General features: G+C 40.1%; 1 protein-coding gene across 1 annotated transcript in view; it reads left to right on the plus strand.

Moving 5' to 3' along the window:
- ANKRD27 (ankyrin repeat domain 27) overlaps nt 1-26,637 on the plus strand; it is a 1,716,109-nt gene that overhangs the window by 351,735 nt on the left and 1,337,737 nt on the right. The window contains exons 6-8 of the mRNA XM_044081882.1: nt 131-190; nt 284-337; nt 447-512. Of these exons, the coding sequence (XP_043937817.1) occupies nt 131-190; nt 284-337; nt 447-512 (180 nt within the window). The remainder of the gene's footprint in view (nt 1-130; nt 191-283; nt 338-446; nt 513-26,637) is intronic.

The following is a 26,637-nucleotide window of genomic DNA, read 5'->3' on the forward strand; positions in this document are numbered from 1 at the left end:
GATATTCAGGTTAAGCACCACAGTTAATAAAACCGAGGTTAAAAGGTAACTTTAGTATATATGTTATGTGTTGTTTGCAAATAACTATATATATGTGCTATTTCTTCTTAATATTTATTTTTCTTAACAGGATTGTGTTAATGCACTTTATACAAAATGTCTGCAGACTTTATTAAGAGATTCTCGTTTGGTAAGTTTTGCTAGTAGCCTTTTTAAAAAATATATTTCTTATTAGCACTTGCGTTACAAGTTAGTTTCTAATTTGCTTTATAAATCTTTGCAGAAGACATTAGTAAAGCAAGAACTTCAGATGAATTTGCTGAAACAAGCAGTTGAGGTGAGTATTGGATATCTAAGGTGTAAGCTTTTAATCATAGTGCATTTCTGAATATCATTTTGTGTTTTTTTTTCCCCTTTACTAATTTGTCATGTTAATTGTTTTGCAGATTTATGTACATCATTGTATTTATGATATTCTCTTCAAATATGTAGGTACCATCGAGGCTAGTGAGGTAAGTTTAGTTTTTGTACTCCTAATTAGCCTTTCTTTCCCTCAACATTTTCAGTATGTAATCTGAACATTTTTTTTGACAACAGGCTATTAAAAGATCATGTGGCAAGCATCAAGGGTCTGATTTAAAGACTGTGCATTAAATACATCCAGGTGCTTCCAGTAGGAGGAGTTCATTGTGTGAACATGGTTTTGTTGACACTGGAATTGGCGGGTTGGTTTATTTTGTTGATTTCCATCTTTGATCAAAAAGTACTGAAAGATTTTCGAGAGATTGAGTAACATCAGTGGATAAGAAGGTGTCTTCTTAACCTCCAAGGGTGTGATCTTGGTAGCGACATATTTAGAAATATGAGGGTGTAGAGACCCTCTGGAAAAACAATTTTAATTTTGCTTGTGTGTATGGTGGTATGATGCAAGTTTCTTCGATGTCAATACATTTAATCACTTTAGAAATCTCTTGTACAGTGTCCTTTGCTTTATCACTGCCCTATGTTTCCTTTAGCCTCTGTCTGGCATTGCTGAACCCCTCTGTTGACCTCTACAGTGCCACTTCTGTGGTGATGCATTCCAGGACCTGACAGCCTTGTCTGCAAGCTAGTGTTTCTTTCAGATGGTCTGAAATTGGCACTCTTTCTGAGGCACCAGTATCTGTTTCACCTCATGTTCTTCTTGCTGAACTTCACCCTTCTCCATCACTGCAGTATATCCAGCTTATATGATTGCTTTTCCGTTCTGTAGTTCATTATGGGCATAACTATGTACATTACCAGTCTGTGTCAGTCTCTCTCTGTCTGTATTGCTTTATTGGTTTATTTCTTTGTATTTTCTGTCTTGGACTCATGAAGCGTATTGTTTGTACCCACGAAGTAACTCTGCACTTCTTTATTTTATTTTTTTATTATTTTTTTATTAATTAAACCTCCGCATGCAAGCCATACCAAATGTTGCTGGAGGCTGAGCCTTTCTATAAACACTGTGCTAACCTTGGTATCATTAAATTCCAGTCTTGTATTGTTGCCTAGTCTCAGTCTTGCATCAAGATACGAGTACAGAACAGTTAAAGGAACGTAACTATTCTAGTATAGCTCAAGTAGCCACTCTGCCTTATGGACATTCATTTTTTTTTTATATTTATTTTTTTATGCCACTAACATTTCATTAAATCATGATCCTTGTCTGGTAAACTTTTTAGTAATATTCTGTAATTTGAAAGTTGTATGCTTTCTAGAGAACTAAACAGAACGGAGATTTTGTGGATACTGTGAATTATGTGTTGGAGTTTTTAATTTGGCTAAAGGGGAAGCCTTGTTTAATGTTAACAGAAATACAGAGAGAATATGGTATTATTTGATACAAATTTGGCCATGTCTCCTCTTAATTATACTTGTAAGGATTGTTTAGAAATGTATTGCACTCATGTAATATGATCTTCTAACCCCCCCCCCCCCAAGAAAACTGACAGGAGTGCAAAACAGTTTTTGATAGGTTTTAACACACACATGCTTGATCCTGTTTACTAACCTACGTCTGATGCAGGTGAGGAAGAAGGTGGTGCATTCTAGCACAGTTTACCCTTTGACAAGAATTCAAGTTTACTAGATTACTCTGAGAAAAAGCTTTACATGTCTAGCACATCAGTCTTCTGGGTGATAAGATTCCATGTGTAAAAATAATTAAACGCTCCATTTAGATTTGAGAAACTGTATAGTTTATTCCTAGAAGTGTTACTAATGTAAAATATCAAAACATAAACATTTTGTCAGTACTGATTATTGGCTTGACTGGAACTGCATTCGAACATTATTGATTAAATGTTTGTTGTCAGAAGTGATCTCAAGGGAAACCACACGTGCACCCTAGTCTTGATAAAAAAAAAAAAAAAAAAACATTGGTTTCATATGTTCTGTACCTGTGTAATATGTATGTATTCTACCTATGTTCCAAATTTCAGCTGTACACCACAAATCTATTAATTACCTTTATTTTTAAATTAATATTTTCTTGTTTGTTCTCTCCACTGTAACTGTTGATGTGCTGCATACCACTGTAAAAACATGTCTTTTGCAATTTGTGTGTATACTGATCATGTCTAAATATCTAAATGTGTCTGTAATTTTTCTATGTGGAGCTTTTCTCCCTGGGCCTCTGCTGAAAAAGGGCCTTTTTGGCTCAGTCAGACACTCCCAGTTAACAAATGTAAAATAAAAATAAATAAATAAATAATGTGCACTGTCAGAACTGCTGTCAAACAATTGAATCTGATTTTACATGCTTCTTTGGAAACATGCAGGATATTCTTCCTTTTTTCTTTTATTCTTGATAAAAAGTCAGTTATATTAAAGTGCTAGCTAGCAAATGGTAGTAACTTTAATTGAGACAGGGTGAAGCATTCTTACTTTGCAGTTATCATATACAACGCTATAAATGATCTCAGGGAAGCAAAGTATATTTTATAGTATGCCATCCTAACAGCCTGTTCTTCTTTAAGTGTTATCCAAGCCATGCTAAAACATTTGCTTTATACTTTGTGGTTCTGGAGCACAACATACAGAATTTTAAGTTATTGCAGAGTAAAGCAATTACAGTCTCGAGAGTTTTGGTGGAGACAACAGATGTCATTACCATAACTTGTTCAAAAGTCAAAGGAAGATTGACAGTGGTGCTCAGCCACCTGCAGCACTGAAAATATTTTAACTGTTTTCACCTTGAGAAACTGAAATAACTTTTGAGTTGTTTACACCCCGCCATGAAAAAGGTTAGATAATAAAGCTTCATTTATTTATTTTATAAACAAGAAACATCTTTATTAAATTATCACTTATGACATAGGCTGCCATACATTTATATAAATGAAAACAAACCTCATTGACATAATTTTAGTTGCAAACATTATGCATCACTTCTAATCTATCCAGTCAATGTCAGTCAAACATTACATAGCTCATTTAAATCCTGCCTTTTTTTAAATCTCATTCCTTGTCTGCATGCATCTTTTCTGTGTAATTTGCTCCTACCCTTTTCCAAAGATCCAATTTACAATTGTTTTATCTCAGTTAGTATATTCACTACTTCTAGTACAGTTGGTTTAGTCTTTGATTTCCATTTCCTAGTAATCGCTTGTATGGCAGCCACCATAATTACATTCCACAAGGCCTTACTATGTCTAGTCAGTTCAGATTCTGCATCATAGCTCAGAAAAATAATTTCCCTAGATATACTAATTTGCTCACCTAGTATCTCTGATAGAGTAGTCTGTAGGGAATCTTTACAGTCTGCCAATTCATTACACCCCAAGAAAATATGCTCCCAATTGCCTCTTTTTTCCCCATCACACCTCCAGCATTTGCTGTTTACCCGAGGAAAAATTCTCTGACATCTACTTGGGGTATCAAAATACCTATGTAAACATTTCAAACAAAATTCCTAAATATTCAGAATTTTGTTGCATATTTGTGAGGCATACATATATCCCCCCACTGTTTTTTGCAAATTGCATATCCAGTCTCTTTCCAATCCTTTCTAACCTCCTGTTACTGATACTTATTGTTATAATGCGGTATTTTATATGCTCTGCTAATTATTCCTTTTTTAATAGCAGCTTCTGTTCTAGATTCTGCTAAAAACTCTTAACAGTGCTGGTCTTTTGTTTAGGACCCCCCTATTTCTTTCTCTTTGCCTATACTCTGATGTCACCGCACGGTAGGGGAGTCGGTCTCTAGTCCAAATAAATCCTTGGCATCTTCCCATTCTGTTTCCTTTCCCTCTCTTGTCATTTGCTCACAATACATTGGTTCCTTTGCCAGTTTTCTTTAATAAATTCCAGCCCCTTCTTGCCTATTGTCTGTATGCCTAATTACAGTCATCTCTATCAGCAGATTCTCCTTTCTCCATTTCTGTGTTGGCTTAGATGTTCATCGTGTTACACTGCTGCAGTCATTACACTTGGGTTATCCTGCCGTCAGGCGGTTCCCCAGTCGGCCTGAGTTCCAAAGTCTTGGTCCGGCGTCGGTTGCTGTCACCTCCTCCCGGACGTCAGTGCGACAGGGGTATATAAGATGCAGCCGACGCCATTTTCTTCAGTCTTTCTTGCCGTGTGGTGCCTGAAGCAAAAGCAGTTCGCAAGTGCCGGTTGGCAGACTCCTGAGATTTTCATTCCGAATCCAGAACCGAAGTCTTCTGCAAAGCTAAGTACCCCATTGGGGAAACTTTTTCTTGCCTCAGACCGATGTCAGTAAAAGTTAATAACTGTATTTCTTTGGGAAGCAAATACCTCATAATGATTTCCATTCCTATTGTATCCCATGCCTAGGCCCAGACCACAACGTCACTGGTTGTCAGTCTTGTGCTAGGTTTAACAAGCTATTAAACGTTGGTTTGATTTTGCCCGACATTTTTTGGCAGAAAATTTAATTACACCATGCCATCGGAACTTCCGATGACCGGAATACATAAAAAGCGCAAAGACAAGGACAGGCATCCGAGGCCCAAACCTGATGACGAAGCCTCTTCTAGGCCGGTCGCCGGTTCTTCGGATTTCAGCGAGGCGCCTTCATAGCCCCTGACGACTGCTTCTGCAGGAACACAGGCCACCTCCAACTCCCACATGGAGATGGCTGGGCCTTCGGACGCACAAGTTTTTTAGCCTTCCGAGGCTAACCCTTCAGAGGGATCCGGAGTAGCTGAGCAACCTGAAGCTTCAGATGGTGTTTTCAGACCTACTCGGTTAACCATTAAACCCCCTGCTAAGTCTAAGCCTCCTTTAAAAACAAGGAAAGAAATGCAGCATTCTACAGGACAGGCCGCCATGCCTAAGAAACAAATGCTCAAAATGGCCGAAGACCTAATCACTCTAATCAGGGGGTCCCATCCCCCTCCTGATAAAAGGCCCAGACAGGATGCAGACTATGACTCATCCGACCAGGTGTCCATTTCTTCAGATTCATCCTCAGACCTAGGATATTTTTTACCCCCTTATGAGGACTCTGATGCTGAGGAATCAATTCCATCAGCCTCTCCGCCTGAGGACTACTCCTTTGGGGAAACCTTACATACCATGAGGGAGCATTTCCATTGGGAAGGCCAGGATTACTCTGAATCCAAAAAAAGGCTCAGAGACTTCTTTTATTACCTCAACACAGACCCCTTGCTATTCCGCCAGTGTTAGACATTGTGTATGATGTGTTTACTGAATCCAGCTTAAATCCTGACTCCTTTACCTCCAGCCCCAGTTAAACCTGACAGATACTACAGAGTCCCTGACTCACACAAATTTTTGTGTAACAGCCCTGTTGCCGACTCTGAAACTATTTCTCAGGGAACCAAAGGGATTAAGGCCTCATCAGCAAAAAATCCAGTCCCCTCTGACAAAGATTCCAGAGCATTGGACAGATGGGGAAAGAAAGTATATACGTCTGCAACATTAGCAATGAGAGCCTTAAATTGCCAGTTTCACATGCTAAAGTATCAGCAATTTTTGATGTCTCACTTAAAACAAAAAATGCTTCCAGATTCAGATCCTCCTAATTTTAAAGAAATGCAGGATTTATTGCATGCAGCTGAACAAATGGGAAAGCATACTTTGCAATGTGGTTTTGATTCTTTAGAGGCCTCCTGTAGAGCAGCAGTTACAGGCTCTGTCATTAGAAGGCATGCTTGGTTAAAAGACCATACGTTACCAGATCATGTTAAAGCAAAATTATTGGATGCACCTTTACAGCAGGATGTGTTATTTGGAGTTAAGGCAGAAGAGGTATTAAAGAAAATGGAGGATAAGGCAAAATCTATGCAAACGGTAAAGGATTTCTTACAGGTTCAGCCACCAAGATTTAGCAGAAATTGGCCAACAAAGAATTGGTCCTTTCCGGCTACAGACAGACCCCAAAGGGGCAGATACAGATGTCTGAGAGGTAGAGGTCAACCACAAGGTCCTTACAGGCCTCGACAATAGGGTGTACCAGGCCAAAAAGAAAGGGAAGACAGGCCCCAACCATATAAAAAGCAGCCTCATTGACTTCCCATTACAGATGCCAAACAACTCTCTCTTGGCAGCCCCCTTGGGAGGAAAACTAGCACTTTTCTATCACAATTGGCATTAGATCACCAAAGACAAATGGGTTCTCAACATCATATCTCAAAATTTACAGGTTCCACTTTCACACTCTACCAAGGTTAAAAGGAATGCCAAACCTGCCACCAAATCAATGGGCAGAGGCTCAAAAACAAATTACAGCACTCATGGAAATGAGAGCTATTCAAGGGGTACCACCACAATAGCAGGGACAAAGATTTTATTCAAGACTCTTTCTGGTTCCCAGAAAGGACAAAGCCTGGAGGCCCATTCTGGATCTTTCTTCTCTAAACACTTACCTGGATGTTCCGAAATTCAAAATGTTGGTACTACAGCAGCTTCTTCCCATGCTGGGCAAGAAAGCTTCTCTCGTGACCTTGGACCTCAAGGAGGCATACCTGCAAGTCCCTATCAGACAAAACTGCAGAAGATACCTCAGATTCATAGCAGGTTCAATGCACTATCAATTCTCTGCATTGCCCTTTGGCTTATCTACTGCGCCCAGGGTCTTCACAAAGTGCCTGGCACCAGTAATTGCATTTTGCAGACAGAAAGGAATTCAAATTTATCCGTACCTGGATGACTGCCTGATTCAAGCAGAGAGCAAAGACATTCTTCTAGAGCATGTGGCGTTTGTAAAACAGTTATTAAGTTGCCTGGGGGTACACAGTAAACGAAAAGAAATCAAAACTAGTGCCCTCACAAGAGATACTATTCCTGGGGGCCAACTTGAACACAACGGTCCAGATGGCTTATCTCACGCCAGACAAGCACGGACAACTGACTCAATACTTTCAATTGATGGCAACAAAAATCCAACTCCCTGTAAGAAAAATTCTGCAGGCCTTGGGTTACATGGCATCTTGCGTACTACTAATTCCATATGACAGACTGCATATGAGGAAACTACAATGGTACCTAAAGAGTGTATGGTCTCAACACTGTCAAAGTTTGGAAACAGTTATACCACTAATTCCTTGCCTTCAACAGGAGTTTCGATGGTGTGCTCAAGCTTGTCACCTCAACAAGGGACAGCCTTTTACTCAACCCACAGCCAGGCAAATACTGACAACAGATGCATCGGATTACGCCTGGGGAGCACACATGGCAGGAAAATGTATTCAGGGCAAGTGGCCCGCAGAACAAAGGCATCTTCACATCAATCAGAAAGAGATGTTATCTGTACAAAATGCCCTTATAGCTTTCAAGGACCTGCTGCATCCAGGACAACTGTTACTAAAAACAAACAACACCACTGTTATGTGGTACATAAACAAACAAGGGGGCACTCACACTCTCTGCAGACAAGCCATGACCTTGTGGAACACAGCTCTAAACTATCAAGTTCATCTGCAAGCACAATTCCTGCCAGGAGAGAAAAACACACTGGCAGACGACTTAAGCAGAAACATCATGGATCCCCACAGATGGGAATTGAATCAACAAATATTCAGAATGATAACACAGAAGTGGTGGAGCCCGGACATAGATCTATTTGCATCCCCAGTGAACTGCCAGCTACAGAAATTCTGCACAAGGAGTTACCATCCACAAGCATGGAAAGTGGATGCCCTCTCATTCAGCTGGAAAAACCTACAAGTATATGCTTTCCCTCCACTACCTCTCCTTCCAAAGGTTCGCATAAAAGCCAGGCAAGAAGAGCCAAAGATGATCCTGATTGCTCCAGACTGGTCACGCCGGCACTGGTACCCAATCTTAAAGAATTTGGCACAAGAACCACCCTGGATATTGCTTCAAATCCCACATCTGCTGATTCAGCACAACAATCAGATACTTCACAGTCTGCTAAAGACCTTAAACCTAGCTGCATGGAAAATTCCTTAGTCAAGCAAGCAATGCCTCTCTTCAAAGCTGTTATGGATGTCATTCTGGAGGCCAGAAGGCCTAGTACAAGGAAAGCCTATTTGTATAAATGGAAGAGATTATGTGCCTGGAACCAGGCTCACAGACTTGACCCTCTTGTCCCAAACATTCCTCAGATTCTACAATATTTAGCTGAGATGCTGGACAAAGGCCTCTCTTTTTCATCCATCAAGATCCACGCCTCTGCCATCTCTGCTCATTACAACACGGATCCTCCAATTTTCTCTAATCCTTTGCTAAAACAGTACCTCAGAGGGGCTAAAAACATAAGACTGCCCCGTAGAGCACCTACTCCAACTTGGGACCTCAACTTTGTTTTGGAAAAATTAACTTTACCTCCCTTTGAGCCAGTTAACACAGCAGAATTAAAATATACTTCTTAGAAAACTGCTCTGCTCCTGGCAATAACATCAGCTCGAAGAGTTTCAGAATTATAGGCACTAATGGCAGTGGAGCCTTTCCTCATTTTCCACCAGGACAGGGTGTCCTTAAGAAGTAACCCTACGTTTATGCCAAAGGTGGTTTCAAGTGTGGCTCTAAACCAAACTATTCACTTGCCAACTTTTTATCCAAAACCACAGAATAAAGGGGAGAGACTACTGCATTCTTTGGACATTCACATGCAGTTACGTTTCTACTTGGACAAAACCAAAGCTCTCAGAAAATCTGAGCAATTACTGGTAGCATATGTTGCAGGAGCACAGGGAAAAGCCATTTCAAAACAGACTATTTCAAAATGGATAGGACATTGCATACGTTTCTGCTACACACACCATGGGAAACCTATACCTAGCAGCATTAGATCTCACTCCACAGGGCAACAGCCATTTCAACTGCCTACCTCAGAGGAGTGCCTACCAAGGACATTTTGGAAGCAGCAACATGGAGTTCTGTACATCCCTTCACCAAACATTACCATCTGCCTTTATACTCTAAATCCAGAGCTGGCTTTGCCACTGCTGTGCTGCAGGGCCTTATAGCCACACCTAATGCCTTATAGAACCAGCCACCCTACCTCAGCTTTGGGATTCTACCCAAGTGTAATGACTGCAGCAGTGTAACACGATGAACATAGTACAGTTTTGTACCTACCATAAATGGAGATGTTCAAGTGTATACACTGCTGCAGTCCAGGTTACCCTCCCTCCTTCCCCTCTTACTTGCTGGTACGTACCTATATCTTCTACCCTTTACTACCTATGGGGAGTATTTGCTGGTAACTAAAAGTTGTTGTTTGCTTTTCCTACCTATGTTTTATTAGCAATTTGAATTGCCTACCCATTTGGGGGCACCTGACATCTGGGGCAAGAAAAACTGAAGAAAATTGCGTCGGCTGCATCTTATGTACCCCTGTTGCACTGATGTCAGGGAGGAGGCGACAGCAACCAACGCCGGACCAAGACTTTGGAACTCAGACCGACTGGGGAACCGCCTGACGGCAGGATAACCCAAGCGTAATGACTGCAGCAGTGTTTACACTCAAACATCTACATTTATGGTAGGTGCAAAACTTTACTTTTTCAGAATACTTTCTGCTACTTTATGAATATAATATTCTGTATGATTATTGTTATTCTCTTTAAAGATCTGCATCCAAGTAATCCCAGTCTCTGTTTCTTGACCCCCCCCCCCCGTTTCATCATTATCCATTTTCACTTTGAATTCTAGGCTTTTGCTTGTGCTGTATATAGGAGCCTTAACTGTGCAATTCTGAAATACCCATTCAAATCAGTTAATCCCAATCTGTCTTTTTTATTGGAGGAATCAGCTTTATCCCACTTGACTCTTGCCTTCTACAACTCCCAGATAAAATCCTTTAGCTGTTTATTAATTGCTATCCACAACCTCTCCTCTGGTTGATAAAAATATGCTTGACCTGTGTACAAGACTAAAGGGACTAAAACATTTTAACTGCGTGTATCTTACTATCCATATCCATATAACAGAGCTTCCAATTTCTCATTTTTTGTTTTATCCTTTGTTTAGTCTCTTCCCAGATATCCTTAGCAGCTACACCTGAATAATTTCTAACCCATAATCCTAAATACTTAGTTTTATCATGTCCCCATAATGGATATTTATGAACCATTTTTTTGGTGTGGGTACATAATTTGTAGCTATTGCCTTTGTTTTAGCTTCATTAATTTTGTATCCTGAAAAGATATGAAACTTCCTCAAAGTGTTCCACAACACTGAAATGTCCTTTTCTGGTTTTGTCAGGTATGAAATAATATCTGCAAACGGAGCCAGCTTTTCTTGACTACCATACCAGTTATATCCTTGAATTTCTGAATCCCTTATTTTCTTTGCCAGTGGTTCTAACTATAATGCAAATAAAGAGAAAGTGGACACCCCTGCCTGTTTCCTCTTCCCAAGCAGAAATGATCAGAGATGAACCCACCCAGTTTAATTTTTGCCTCCAGTTCCTCGTATATCCTCCTGATAAACCTTTATAATTTTATCAGGGAATGCAAATACTCCCATTGCCCTGCCGATCAATGCTTTCTCTGCATCAAGACCCACCAACAACAGTAGTATTTTCATATATTTTGCCTCCCTCTGGATCATCAATGTTCTCTTAATGTTATCAGATGCATGCCTCCCCTCCGCAAAGCCACATTGATCCATATCTATCAGTTTTGGCACCACTTTTGCAATTATTTTAGCCATTATAGACATAAACACTTTATAATCATGGTTTAGTATTGAAATGGGCTGTGTGAAGCTGGATCTGATGGGTCTTTATTATCTTTAGGTATTACAGCCACCACCACTTTCAGGATGTTGGTATTTCTCCTCCTTAAATAATGTTAAACAAAACCTTCCAAATTTATATCAGTTTTTTTTCCATCCTAGCTTACAAACTTTTTATTTAGTCTCTTCTTGTCCTGTTAGTAATTGAGCCTCATCTACCTCTAACCTTGGCATATTCAGTTTTTTCATAAACATTTCCAGTTTTACCTTTTCTTAATTTCTGTATTTCTCTGCTTCATACAGACTTTCATAGAATTCTGAAATATTTCTAATACCTTTACAGGATCTCTTGTTTCTTCCTTGTTATATAAGCTCCCTATGCTTGGTTACAGCTTTTTCTACTTTGCATTGCCTGAGTCATTGTGTTAAATGCTTTTGTGCTCTAGAGTTATCAAAAAACAGTTGCTTAACAGCAGTCTTTCTAAACTCAAGCATATTATCGAGGTAATCCCTTATTTTCTGTTTAGCATTCTGTAGTTGCTCCTGTTTTTGTTCTGTGAGATTCCCCCTGTTCTGTAGTACTTTAACATCTGTCAGACTGATTAATAATTCCTGTTACTTCTTAACCATACCTCTATTCCTTTTATTTCCACCCTATTTTTAAACTCCACTTGAATTTTATCCCACTCCCTAGCTATATTTTCAGAAGAAATTTCTATCTTCTCTAATGGCGCCTTAGTATTTTCTACTACCCATTCCTTAAATATCTCTCTTTTTAAACAGATAGGTGGGAAACTGCCAGTGTCTCATTTTTATTTCATTACCATGTGTTTTTATTTTAGTTATTACTGGTGCATGATCTGAAATGTTATTGGGCCCTTAAAAGACTTTTGATTAAATGTACGTTTCTGTGAAATGTAAATTCTGTCTAGCCTAGCCCAGTTTTTGTTTCTTGGAGAATATGTAAATTCACTCCAAACTACTAGTACTGAATTCACATCTTCCATACCAAATATTTTCATAAATTTCTTAAATCTACCCACTTTTGTTATATTTTCCCTTCTGGGCCCCCCAACACATTTTCACTGCTGCAAATCAAATTCCAGTCCCCACTTATAAGTGTAATACTCCTTGCTGAAAGCTGATTATTTCTCTCAAAAAAATTTTTAAGCTCCATTATAGCATTTTAGGTGGAGTATAAGTACATGCCAGTTTAATCCTCCTCCGTTGCCAATAAGCCCTTAGTACTACAAAACTACCATTATTATCTTTTTTTATCCTCTTCTATCACTATTGGAGCTTGTGTTGCAGTTAATGTAAGTACTCCTGGTTTCCTTTGTACCAGGTATTCTGCTGCATAACCATCATGAAAACCGTCTTTTATCAAATTTACATGATCAGTTCTTTCCAAGTGTTTCCTGTAGCATGGTTATTTGCATTCTACATTTTTAATATAGTTCATTAATCTTTCTTTATCTATGTGTGAGACTATTGGCATTTAAAGAGATTACAGAAAGCATTGTGTTAAAAAGTTATTCCCATCTTTCCTGTGTAACACCTTTTTTAAGTGTCTAGTTCCAGCTTTTGTGCTGCATGCATGCACTGTTTGGCAGGTTGATCTTTTATGCAGTTATTGTCATATCCATTTTTTCCAAACACCTTTATTGAATTAGCACTTCTGACGTAGGCAAATTTACATTCATATAAAGTAATTGTACTATAATTAACATAAAAAAAATTTACTTCACATATTTTGCTTTATATCGTGTAACCTAATCTAAGCATTATGTAAGTTATTCAATTCCAGTTTTTTAAAACAAGAAACATCTTTATTAAACCATCACTTACTACATAGGCATTCATACGTTTATACAAATGAAAACAATCCACAGTGACACAATCCTAGTTGTACATCACAAACCATACTGACACACTCCCAGTTGCAAACATTATACATCACCTATAATCTACCCAGTCTTTTTCAGTCAAACACTACATAGCTCATTTTAGTCCTGCCACCTTTTAAACCTCATTCCTCCCTTGTATGTATTGTTCCCACAATTCCCTTTTATCCTATGTGTTGTCATATCCATTTGAGCCTATCTCAAATCTTACAAAACTTGATTTTTGGAAAGCCCTCAAAAAAAACCCAGTGTCCCCCTAAATCCAGTTAATTTAATACTAACACACAAAACTATGTCCCATATTCAGCTATTGAAGTTTTATCCTCCTAATAGGAACAAGTATCCCAAACTGACTGCCACACTCTCAGACTTAGGTTACCTAAAAGAAGAGTTATCCATGGTAAGACACATGGTTCAGCCTGTGGGAGTAAGTGCTGTCTGATTTTGTCTTATCTTTATAGCTCACACAGCTAGGAACACACTTCAGTGCTGTCAGAAAGTGTCACCTAGCCGTTTCTCTTTATCAGATGGTGTTCATGGCGAGAAGAGGACCCATATACAAAGTTACTACCAAAAGCATACATTTATTTGCTAGAAAAAAAACTTTATAATCAGCATTCTTTTTGATTTATTTATTTTAAAACTTGTTACTGGAGCAAGCTAAAGGCCTTAATACAATCATTCCCCTGTGCAAGAATGAGGAAAAAGTATACAATTTTTTGTTTTGTTATGCTCTTTTGACCAAACTTGTATTATTTTTTTACATTGCAGTGCCTACATTTCTTAATACTGAACAAGGAGAAAGAGAGAAGGGAGAAAAAAAAAACAGGAGCACCTTTTTGCATTAGTATCCCCATTACACTTAGAAATAACTGAGAAAACTTTATAGTATGTAAAGAAAATCATGCACTATAAAAATAGTATTAAGGAAAAAAAACATTTACTTTACGGTTAACTTTCTCCCTCCTCTTCCCCTGTCCTAAGTATTTTTTCTGAACATTAATGACATGAAGTAGGACATATGCTTTAGAGTCCCCTACAGCTTTAACAAAGTCAGAAAAGTCCATTATTTCCAGATGTTCTTGTTCTTTCAAGTTTTATAAATATAATTATTGCTTTATAATCCCACATTTGCCAATTTCCAAGTTACTGTTTTTATTTCTGTTCATCTCCATCTCTCAAATCCTGTCTTTGCTTCATTTACAATGTACTGTAGGTTCTTCTAGTCAACCCTTGTGCTTTATTTTTCTTCTTTGAAACATTTTCTATTGAAACATTGGAAAGGTTTCACTTGCACAGTTTCTCGGTGGTCCTTATGATCAGAAGAACAGGAAGCAGAATCTCCTGTTTCACAGATCACTTTTTGTTGGACAAACTTTTGCATTTCCTCCTTAGCATGTACTGCATCAAAATATTATTTTGTCCCTCTTGGAAAGAATATATTGAAGATAGCTGGGTACAGCAGTTTGAATCTCACACCTGCTTTTCTCCATATTTCCTCAGTAGTAGAATAAGTTTACTTCTCTTCTGCCTGGTGTACAGAAACTCATCATTCTCCACAAACACTCTGCTGTCTCCCACTATTAGTACTTTGTCCTTCTGCCACAGTTTTGTCACAATCATCTCCTTTGGCATCTTTACTTTTAAAGGTCTAGGTTGCTTTCTCATAGCCAGGTATGGAGCATACATGCTATGTGCCCTTTCAGTTAACAACTCCTGCTGTGGAATACCAGTCCAGTTGCTTATTTATGCTTTCATAAAATGAATACAGTTTTTTTCCTTCCAGCTTTTCTGGTACAGCAGAAAATCTCTGGTTTTCCCTACATGCTCTTTCCTCTAATTCTATTATTTTTTGAAACATCTCTTCTTGAGCCAGCCTTTATTTTATTTATTTCTCTGATTTTTGTAGTTTTATCACCTCATCTGAATATCTTTTGAAAGCGTATTCCATTTTTTCCAGCCTTTTGTTATTTGAGTTGACATACTGTATCAGAGTTTCATTTATTTTAATCAGATCTTTGTGCAGTTGTCTTATATTTTCCTCTAGGTTACTGAAAGTCATGTCTGGAGCTTGCACTGCTGTTTGCTGAAGAACTGCAGTACTCTTCTCAGACTGTTTTTTTTCTCACCTTTTGTAGCTGATTTTCTTTCAGGTCCTTTGTATTTCTTTTTTCCTGGCATCCAGGCAGTGCACTTACCAGCCAGTTACTGAAATTTACCCAGAAATGCAAGCCCCACTGGCTTTCTCTTCTGAGTTTCTGTTTTCAAACTGAGAGAGGTAGAATTAAGTTATTGCTCAATATGCAGCCATCTAGGAAGTACCAATAAAGCTTAATTTATTAAAGCTATCCTTGCCTGAACTTTGTCTAAATTAATAAAATAGTGTATTTGCTGGATGCTGCAATGAAGTATACAGTTTTGCTTGCCTGACATACAGACATACATACATACATACAAGTATTTCAAGCACGTTTAGTAATGCCCTTCTAGCCTGTCAGTATACCAGAACATTTATTCATATAGTAAGTGTTCAGGTAGTTCTTAAAATATCTAAACTTGTGCTTGCGTTAATGTAATTTTAGTAGTTTGTTCCACTCATCAGCTACTGTCTTGGAGAACTAGTTAGCACACCTGTCATTCCTATATAATTTACACAGGTTGTCTGATAATTCTCTACTACCTTTTAATATCCCCAAACATTCCCATAGATAGTTGTTTCTAAATGCCTATATACATGAATTAAGTCTCCCCTTAAATGTCTACACGATGCACTGTACAAGTTCAGATATTTTAGTCTTTCATAATAACTTAAATTTTCACATCCATTGATGCTCTTGGTGTATTTTCTCTGTACTCTTTACAATTTACTCATGCTTGTTTTCGTATAAGGTTTCTATGTTATTCCATATTCAAGTTTGGGTCTGATGTAATTAAAAATAATGATTTCATAATTTCTAATTTCCTAGACTTTATAGTCTTTTTTATACAACCTATAGTTCTGTAACTGTCATTAGCTAATTGGTTGTTAGAATTAGAAAAATTCAAAGCTAGATAACTAATTGGTTGTTAGAATTAGAAAAAAACTCAAAGCTAGATCTACCCATATACATAGGTCCTTAATTGAATCTACAGTTTCAATTACTGTGTGTTGTATTAAACATTCACCTTTCATTCTGTGTCTCGCAAATCTCATTTGCTTTAATTTTGATGATTTATCAGAGTATTATTAACTTGACTAAATTGAATATTCGGGCATAAGATATTTTGCAGACATACAATCATTAGCGGACCGGAGTTCCGCTGTGGCAACCCCTAACCGGGAAAAGCCGAAAGACAAACTCTGTCTGTATCGCATGTAATCAGTTTACCCATTTTCAAGTCATCTGCATACAAGCTGTGGGATACTTTAGATGTGCAAGCTATATTTGAAAGATACAACCTAAATAAGTATAGGCCTAGGGTAGAGCCCTGTCGGACACACCACCCATGATCTAGAATTTCATCTGCCCATTTGCTGTATTATACTTGGCATGTCCTATTTGTAAGCCTTGCAGCTATCCATCTTATCAAGAGTACATCAGCACTTCTAATTTATTGATCAGTGTTTTGTGTATGACCCTGTCAAATGCTGAAGTTAAGTCTGTATAATTTACATCACAGCACAATTTTTCATTTACATCTGTTACTATATTGCTGTATGTATAGGTTCATAGGTGTGTACTAGGCTAACGGCCCTGGAGCCTATATAAGCCTAGCCCAAGAAGATTCCCTGGCATCATGCCGCCCAAAGTTAGTTCCCTTTTGAGAATAGGTGGTGAATTAAACTTAGAGATAATAGATTTTTTTAACTTCAGAAAATGTATATTAATTCACATTCTCTTATTCCGTCAATGCCTCAAGTTATTAGTATTAATATTTTAAAAAGTGTCACTGACTGAGAACTAAAAGTCGATTAGGAACCATCTTCAAACTAAATACAGGCATAAAAATGCAGCTTAAACTTTGAGGACCTACATGTTACAATTTAACCAACTGAAGGACAGCTCATTTTCAAGCCTCTACTTACCCTGAGACTCCCACTGAAATTGGCCTAGCTGCAGGCTGGTGGGATCGCAAAGCAATCTTCTTTTCATACTTAATGGAGAAAGTGCTCTCATTGGCTGTGGCTGCTCCTCCTCACTGTCAGAGGATCATCACATTATAAGTGGTTCTAGATCTGTTTTCAACATATGCATGCTGATATGTGGTTTCAAGTTCCAATCTTTCCAATTCTAACAATACCCAAAATAACCATCTCCACTATTTGTCCACAACATGAAAGTAAACATATGCGTCTGTATGACGTTGGGTTGGTACTACTCCCTTTCCCTTAAAGATTAGCTGTGATAAGTGTTTTTTCGTTATCTCTTAACATGGGAAATCTGGACATAGCCAAAAATGATAGGGGCAAAGGGCCAAAAATGAGGACAAATTGCTTTTATAAGCTTAGAAAGTTGCTACAGTAAAAGATTTTTTGTTAGCATAAATTTTCTGAAGGATATGAAGTCTGAAACTCTAATATCTCATATTTAGTGACTTCAGTCCGCATTGATTTGCTAGAAAACCACACATTTTATGAGGAGCAGATGAAGTAAAAATCTGAACATTCTTCAGAAGTCTGCACAATTGAGTGGTATGTGATGTATCCAGTCTTCAGGACTCTCCCCATACTTAAATGGCCAAGAGAATAAGAAATATAATGGTACTGCAAGTTTATACTGAAGTGTTCTTGGGTCATTGTTACTAATTCCTACTGCTCCCTTTGCTTTGTTTGGGTCTAGTTTGCTTAGTTCTTTTTTCATTTTATTTGATCTCTGTATATGAGGTTACCTGCATATTACTAGGAAATTTGTCACATCCTTTGTGGAGGCAAAGTGCTTTGTATAAAATATTGTAAATGTAATTATAATCTTTTGTGTCTGAGAATAAATTTTAGAAACTACACACAGTTTATCAGTTTGTATGTCTTTACTCGTAATCCTCTTTTATATCTATAAATGGTTTCCTATTATGCTCAATATCTGTATATACATTTTCTTCTCATTTTTCTTGATTTTGTCTCGTACTGTGTTGACTTTGTTTGTCCAACTTGTATATTTCAGTTTTTGAAGTCGCATTTAGACTCATTTTCCATTTCTTTTATTTTTTGTCTCTCAACTTAATCAAGTTATCTCTTTTTTATGGAAGTATATCCTCCTCGCGCTGTATGCCTGGATCCTGATGTTAAATATTTTTTTGCATTCAAATAATTTCTCTTTCAGAGCTTTCCACCTTCCCTCTGCAGTTTCTCCACTGAATATATCACTCCATTTAGTTTTACATGGTGACTGTTTAGCTTCCATATAATCTATTCTTAATCTGTGCATTGGTTTGTATTACAGTTTGGCAAAGTTATCTAGCAGCAATTTAACCTTTATAACCTCAAGAATAGTGCACATCAGCAGTGGTCAAACTGTCAATTAACAGTCATTTCCTTAGGAACACAAATTCTATTATATTCCATTTCCTTGTAGACTTTTTTACAATGTGAAGCAATGGTTGCTCATGGAGCTACATCATAAATTTCCTTTGTAATGTTGAATCAATATTATTCTGTCACGATTATTGTGGTAATGTAATAGGAAGCAATCCTTTCTGACGTCCTTGCCACTCATAATGGAGTTTGATTCAGAAGTTAGGGTACTCTGCTCAAGTTTTTGGTCGGTATGTTCAGTGCACCCTAAGAAAAGATTGTATGGGGATAAATAGGCATATACTATGTTAGCCATAATGAACTAATGAAATCAGGTCTGTTTTGTTGTACTGATGCCAGACTGTTCAATGCCCAGCTTACCGACTACATTGTCTCACCACCCTACTTGATCACGTCGGATGAAAAATGAATGGAGCCTAGTTTAAACCATTTTTGTGGTGGAAGATTGCTCATCTTCCCTGCACCCTCTCCCCATCCTGTTCATCTTAAAATGTATTACCTCTGAGGTTTTATCTGTTTGCAGAAAAGGAAAAATGTTTTTCTCTGTGTTTGTGTCATTTCAGAGCTAGTATGTATTTAGAAATCGGCAGTGTGAGGCAGAACGTCTATAAAATATTTGTTACAAAAAATTGCTTTATCACATGTGCAGCATTATGCCAGGTAGAGGTAAGATGATCCTCTGTAGACTAGGCATGCAGGTGTTGATAACTACAACTAAACTTTTTCATTTTAAGGGGGCTACTGTAAATCACTTGTAATCAGGAAAAAATGTGATAGTGTTTACTGTTTTCCTTATAGGTAACTATTTTTTTCCCATTGATGTATTCTGTTTAGTATCAATTGGTCCACAAATTAAGGATGATTCGACTACTTCTTTTTTTTTCATCTCTTTTATTGTGTTCTTAAACATTTGTTTAGGTTTTATTAATATTTTACTCCACAAAATATTTTTGTATAAAATAAGTAGGGGACAACATTTCTGCAAAGCACAAGGACACCCAAAATCAAAATGAAAGTAAAAAACACAGAATGAGTCAATTAAGATAACTGTGTATCCAGACTGATATGTTATGTTACTGAGCTTTATTTACTAGCTGCTTGACTAAGGAGTTCAACTGTATTATGTTTAGTATATATGCTGCATTTTAATTATGTTTTCAAGATATTTATATGTATGTACACACACACACACACACACACACACACACACACACACACCTAGGTAAATTGTAGTTATGTTTTGAGGGGAAATGAGCAGCACATGGGTCTGGTGTACAAATCGGATGATTCTGTCTACTGTAGGCAGAGGACAATAGGAAGAATTGGAAGATGATGCTCAAATAAAAAAAAAAAAACAATTCTGGCTTCCTCAGCTTTGTGATTTTGAGGGTTAAAGCCTCAATAGCTATTCATATGACAAGAGATTAGTCAGTGAATTGGATGCTAGAAGAGCTGAGCAGGGAAGTGTACAAGTTGAGTGGTATACCCTCTCACCCATCCTGGGCTAGGAGGGAGATGATGGTCCTGTCCGACTGATTGCTGCCATGCAGATGGAGGCTTGCATGTTCACAGTGACCATAGGACTGCCTAGGGCATGGGCTTGGCAATCCCAAGCCAGTGATGTTAGCTGTCAGGTATTGTACAAGTGTGTTGGGAGCATGCGTATGATATGTGGAAAGCATAATATACCTCTGTAGTGAAGCACATGCTCACATTAGCCATATCTGGGGAGACAAACTTAGCCCCATTCAAGAAAAAATCCCTGCTGCTATTTACTTGATGGCCTTCATAACTGGCTGTCACCTACAAGGTGGAGAAAGACCGATTTACTAGCAAAACTTGACCAGAAGACAATGGGAAGAAGAAAAAAATTCTGCCTACACCCATGAAAGGTTATTTTTTGAGAGTCTTCCAAAGCAGGCAATAAGAAACAGTTGCTGCAGCCCTTTAAAAGGTGTAAAGCAGAAGATGCATTAAAACCATTTGTCTGCCCACTATATACTATATAAGTATTTGTGATGCAAGCTGTGAATTCAGCTGAAGTAGAATGGAAATCTTTTTTTCTTTTTTTTTTTAATGTGCAAGTAGATATACTAAAACTAAACTGAATCCCAGTAAAAATGAACAAAGTTGCATTGTACTTCCCTTTTTACTAAAAGTGTAATATATGAAAGAAAACATAAAATGGTGTTCAGCAGCATCAGCCACTTTAAAAATGTAATGGATTATAAAAATGTTATACTCTGCTTCTTGGCTGTGCATATCTCTATTGCTAGTGTGATGCATCTTAAAAATTGCTTGACTAGATCACATGATGGTGCCTTATTTAGGCAATAGGACATTTAGACTCCCCCTAAAGAAGTTTTGGTACTTGCATATTATCACAACCACACATTGACTCCTTTCTTAATAACATAAGTAACATGATTGCGGGAATGCGTGGTTGAAGTACCCTTCCTTCTTCCCTGCTGCCAGGACAGTACTTACCTTCTGCACCCACCTTGTGACTTTGGAGAATATCTGTTTTAACTTTGCCAGACTTGGGCTGCAGGCTTCACTTTAGCTGTAGGTAGTACAGATCAGTTGGATATATGTCCATTTTCAGTAGAGGCCCGGGGAGATGAGCTCCAAAACAGATTCACTAAAGTACACATCTACAGAAGTACATCTATCAGATGCAATTACATTCATCATTGCGAAGACAATATAAGTGGTCATAGGTATATTGAGTATAAAAAAAAATACAAAATATTGACAAGACTTAGATGTTCAAAAGGATTAATAGCAGAATTTGTATAGTATAATTGTAGATAGGAAAGGAGGAATAAAAGGAAAGTAAAATGGAGATGCGAGAGTGTTCAATCTCGCCGTTTGTTCTTACACCTGGGTTCGGAGCCGATCCTCGGCTCCGTGTCGGCCGCTTGGCAAAGCTCTGCATCGAGAAGAAGCTCGAGACCAACCTATCTCCCACAATTCCACTCTGCCTTTACCTCAGATCTAGTTTGCCGCTGCAACGTTCGCATCATTTTTGATGAGCTCGGACCACCTGACAGATAAGATTACGTTTATCTAACATTTTTAGATAATTTTTCTTCTAGTTTACCTTTAAAGTTTTGTGTGTGTGTGTGTGTGTGTGTGTGTGTGTGTGTGTGTGTGTGTGTGTGTGTGTGTGTGTGTAGTGAGTCGAGGGCTTTCTTCGAGTACGTATATATTTTTTATATACTTATATAATAAGTTAGTTCCCTCGGGGCCTACCCCACCCTCTAAACTTATAAAACTTATAAGACTTATATAACTTATAAAACTACTGGATTTGACAAACTACCGGATTTGACTGAATTTACTGGATTTGACATTATTATTGGCTATTACTGTACAAGACTGTGTACTGTATACTCTTACTGGATTTGACTTTATTGTTATGTCTGAGAAAGCCAAGTCAGGCTTCAAACGGTGCCAATGTGGACAGAAAATGTCTGTCACAGACAACCATAGTTCCTGCGTCTACTGTCTTGGCCCTCTCCATCTGCAAGAAGACTGCTCCATTTGTCATTCTTTCAGTGGAAGGGTCATGACAGATAGGCGCAGGAAACTCATGGATAGAGGCCTTTTGAAGCCTGCATTCCAAGAGGCCCTGGATGCATCGGACCAGACATCTAAATCCTCGAAGGAATCGAAGACGTCGGAGCTCTTCATTTAAAGTTCACTCACCGGTTCCACAGACCTCGGGGCTGAGTGTTGAACTTTTGTCTGTTACCGAGCCTCGAGTCTTGGAACCGGTGACGGAGCTTCCACCTCCTGTGCTCTTGAGGTCGGCTCCGTCTTCGATTCCTTCGACGCGTTCTTCTAGGCCCCTCTCCGACACCGATGTAGACCGCGTGGTGCAGAAATTAATGGAGAATACGGCCTTGTCCAAACTCATCTCTGTCTCTTCCCAGTTGGTGTCGAGACTCGAAGGCCTTCCCTTATCTCCATCTATTCCTCCTCCGAGACCTGTTCAGTCTTCGGAGCCGGGAGAGGCTGATCTGATGATCGTGGAGCCCTCGGTGCCGGAACCGTCCTTCTCTCGGTCGGCACCGTTCACCTCGACTCCGACGGACCCATTACCGGAATCGCGGAGCCGAAGATCCATCCTTGGTTCGGGGACCGAGAGTCGGACCGACGTTTCGGTTCCGACTCTCCCTCTTGGTGCCTCGGCTCGGATCGACTCGGCTCCGTCCTCGGGGTCGATGCCGTCGGTCCCCGTCTCGGGGATTCCTCCGCTTTCTTCAGATCCGAGGGATTCCTCAACTTGGGACCCAGGGGCTTTCGATCTCATGAGGAAGGTGTTGTCGACTCAGACAACCACTTCAGCAGAAACAGCTTCTCCTTCCCATAAGGGTCCGTTATCCTCCTCTGCACCCACGGCTATGTCAAAGCGTCGAGCACCGGTGTCTCAGCCACCCCCAGAGGGAGCCCCCTCTTCCTCGGAGGCTTCATCGGATGCCCCCCCCCCCCGAGGAAGTTCCGAAGAAAAGGTTGTGTAAGAGGAGACACTTGGATTCTCCACAAGAATCCTTGACATCGGACACTGACTTAGATGAGTCAGAAGGGTCCCCGAAATCACCCTCAGAGGATGTCTCCTTTTCTGACATCCTTGAGATCCTAAAACAGAGAGGTGATTGGCAAGCCCTACCCCCTTCTGAGGATGAGTCAGTCTTGCTGAAGGCATTCGGTGCTCGCCCTTCCTCCTCCTGGGTCACTCCGCCCTTCGATGAGTTGATGGATCTGATTGCTCGAAGGGCGTGGGAGACACCTGACACAGTGGAGCCAGTCCCTAGAAAGCCTAATAAATATATTACTGCCCCTCAAGACAAGGCTTATCTCACTAAGGGAGTTCCAGTGGACGCTATGGTGGTGGCAGCGGCCACTAAAAAGGAGATGTCTGAATCTTCCTCATCTGTCCATCCGCCTAACAGAGATTCTAGGACTATGGACAGGTATGGGAAGCGCATTTTTAGTTCAGCGGCTTTTTCCATGCGATCCCTGAACTATTTGACCCATTTCACACGGTTACAGAGGGATCTAATCAAAGAGTTGGGAGATACCCTCCAGGATACTACAGATGCTGCTGTCTCAGAGAAAGTTACAGCACAACTCAATACCCTTACATCTATTGTGAACTCGTCCATGAGGCTCATTTCATATGCAGCCGAAGGATGGAGTAGGGCTGCGGCTTCAGCGATTGCTCTTCGTAGACAATCCTGGATGCGCTTATGTTCCTTTGCGGAAGCCTTCAAGTCTTCCTTTACTAACGCCCCATTTCATGGTGCCACTCTCTTTGGCCCAAAAGTAAAGGAGACCCTTACCCGGTGTGAGCAAGAGGGAAAGACTCTGTCTGCTGTCGGAGTCCATTTTTCCACCCCATCCAGACCGTACCCCAAAGGGCAACGTGGTGGAAAAATGTGGTTTCGAAAACCCCAAGGCTCTTTCCCAGGCACACAGGGTGATGCCCCCTCTAGAGGCAGGGGGGGGGCAGAGGTGGAAGACGTCGCCCTGGCGGCAGAGGGGGTCCGCAAACCAAGGTGACAGGGATACACTCCCCGGGAAACCTTTCCAGCACTCCTGAGAGGAGGCCCGACTGTCCTGCTCTGGAGGCAGTCGGGGGGGCGCTTAGCTTTATACCCTCAGGCCTGGCAAAGTCTTACATCAGACAATTGGGTAAAAAGCATTGTTACCAGAGGTTACAGAATTCCTTTCCTATTGCCCCCATTTCCGCAGAAAAGACTCCCAGGTACCGCCCCATCTGCGAGACCCTGCAGCTATAGAAATTTCAAAGCTGCTAGAAAAAAGAGTCATCCAACCAGTCCCGGCGGACCAAAGAGGATTCGGAACTTACTCAAGGTTCTTTTTAGTTCCAAAAAAGACAGGGGACTGGAGGCCAATTCTGGACCTAAGCAAACTCAATACCATCGTCAAGAAAGAAAAGTTCCGGATGGTCACGCTTCAATCGATCCTTTCATTCTTACAGAAGGACGACTGGATGTGCTCAATAGATCTAAAGGACGCGTGCTACCACATCAAAATGGTCAGGGCGTCCAGGGATCACTTGCGCTTCCGGCTGGGAGCCAATCACTTTCAGTTTTGAGCCCTGCCCTTTGGTCTGACCTCAGCCCCCAGGGTTTTCACCAAATGTATGGCAGTGGTAGCGTCTCACTTGAGACTCCTAGGATTCCAGGTGTTTCCGTATCTGGACGACTGGCTCCTTACTGCCACCACCGAGCGTCGACTGATTCAGGCCAGGGATTACACACTAGAACTCTGTGTTCATCTCGGAATTTCCGTAAATTTCGAAAAATCTGTATTACAGCCATCACAGCATATCTCATTCATAGGAGCAGAATTGGATACACGCTGCTTAATTCTAAGGCTTCCCCCAGAAAGAATAGCCTCTCTACAAAACCATATATCTCTTCTCCTGTTGTCCAAAAATGACACACGAAATTCACATCACGAACATCTGCAAATCGCACCTGTCTTGGTGGCTTCAGACTTGCAATCTCTCCGGCGGCCGACCATTTGTGCTACCCACGCCGACAGCTACGGTGACCACGGACGCTTCCCTGATAGGGTGGGGGGCATCTTTCAGGGACAGACAGTCCAAGGCGAATGGACCAAATTGGAGTACAATCTGTACATCAATGTTCTAGAGATGAGGGCAGTGTTTCTAGCGTTGCAACATTTTTCTCCCCTTCTACCTCTAGGGACCATTGCAGTTCAGTCGGACAACATGTCCATAGTCTGGTACATAAACAAGGGGGAACCAAGTCTCATCAACTATGCAGAGAGGCCATGAGAATTTGGCAATGGGCAGAGTCCACGGGTCGCTTTCTGATAGCAACACATATCCCGGGGTTATCCAACGTCATAGCGGACAGGTTGAGCAGAGCCATCCTGTTACCTCACGAGTGGTCCCTCAAACGAACAATTGCGGACAAGATATTTCGCAAGTGGGGCCAGCCTTGCTGCGATCTGTTTGCGTCTCCAGTGAACGCCAAATGCAGAAGTTATTTTGCCCTATTACCCCCTCCAGGGGAAGTCCCCAGGGACGCTCTGATTCACGATTGGCCCCCGGGCCTCCTGTACGCCTTCCCTCCTATTCCTCTGATTGCAAAATTTCTACAGAAAGCCAACAACCTGGAGAGGACAATAATCCTCATTGCCCCATTCTGGCCTCATCAAATTTGGTTTCCCTTTCTTCAAGCACACCAAATTCGGGAACCCTGGATCCTGGACCCGGAGCCGGATCTACTGACCCACTCGTCAGGGGCTCCCCATCCGTCGCTTCTCTCCCTCAGACTAGCAGCTTGGCTGCTCCGCTTCCCTTCTTAGCCAGGTCTGATCTTCTTTCCCCTGCAGTTCAAAATATTCTACTGGCTTCTCATAAGGCTTCCACTACAAAAATTTACACTAGTAAGTGGAAGCGTTTTGTACACTGGGCAACTACACAACATTTGGATCCCGTAATAGCCCCACTGAACAGAGTCTTGGAGTTTCTATCCATACTATTTCACCAAGGAGCTTCTCCTGCCACTTTGAGAGTTCAATTCGCTGCCATTTCAAACTTTCATGTGGGAGAAAATGGGGCGCCTATTATGGCTCATAGACTTTGTAAGGCCTTTCTAAAAGGGTCTTTCCGTATCAGGCCACCAGTCAGGATTCCTACATCACCATGGAATTTGAACCTTCTATTATCACAGCTAATGCTACCACCCTTTGAACCAGCCTCTTCCTGTTCTTTGAAGTTTTTGTCATGGAAAACCCTCTTTCTGGTAGTTATCACATCAGCCAGATGGGTATCGGAACTTCAAGCTCTTTCCGTTAAACACCCATGTTTGATCTTTCACCCTGATAGGGTATCTCTTCGCACTAATCCATCCTTTCTTCCCAAAGTTTGCTCCGTCAATAACATTAATCAGTCCATTGAGCTCCCCACATTTTTCAAGAACCATTCCAATAAGTTGGAATATATGTTACACAAGTTGGATGTTCATAGACAACTCAGGTTTTACTTGGATAGAAC

The sequence above is a fragment of the Protopterus annectens genome, chromosome 8.part1, assembly GCF_019279795.1.
Source record: "Protopterus annectens isolate FY-2018-M chromosome 8.part1, PAN1.0, whole genome shotgun sequence".
Lineage (NCBI taxonomy): Eukaryota > Metazoa > Chordata > Ceratodontiformes > Protopteridae > Protopterus > Protopterus annectens.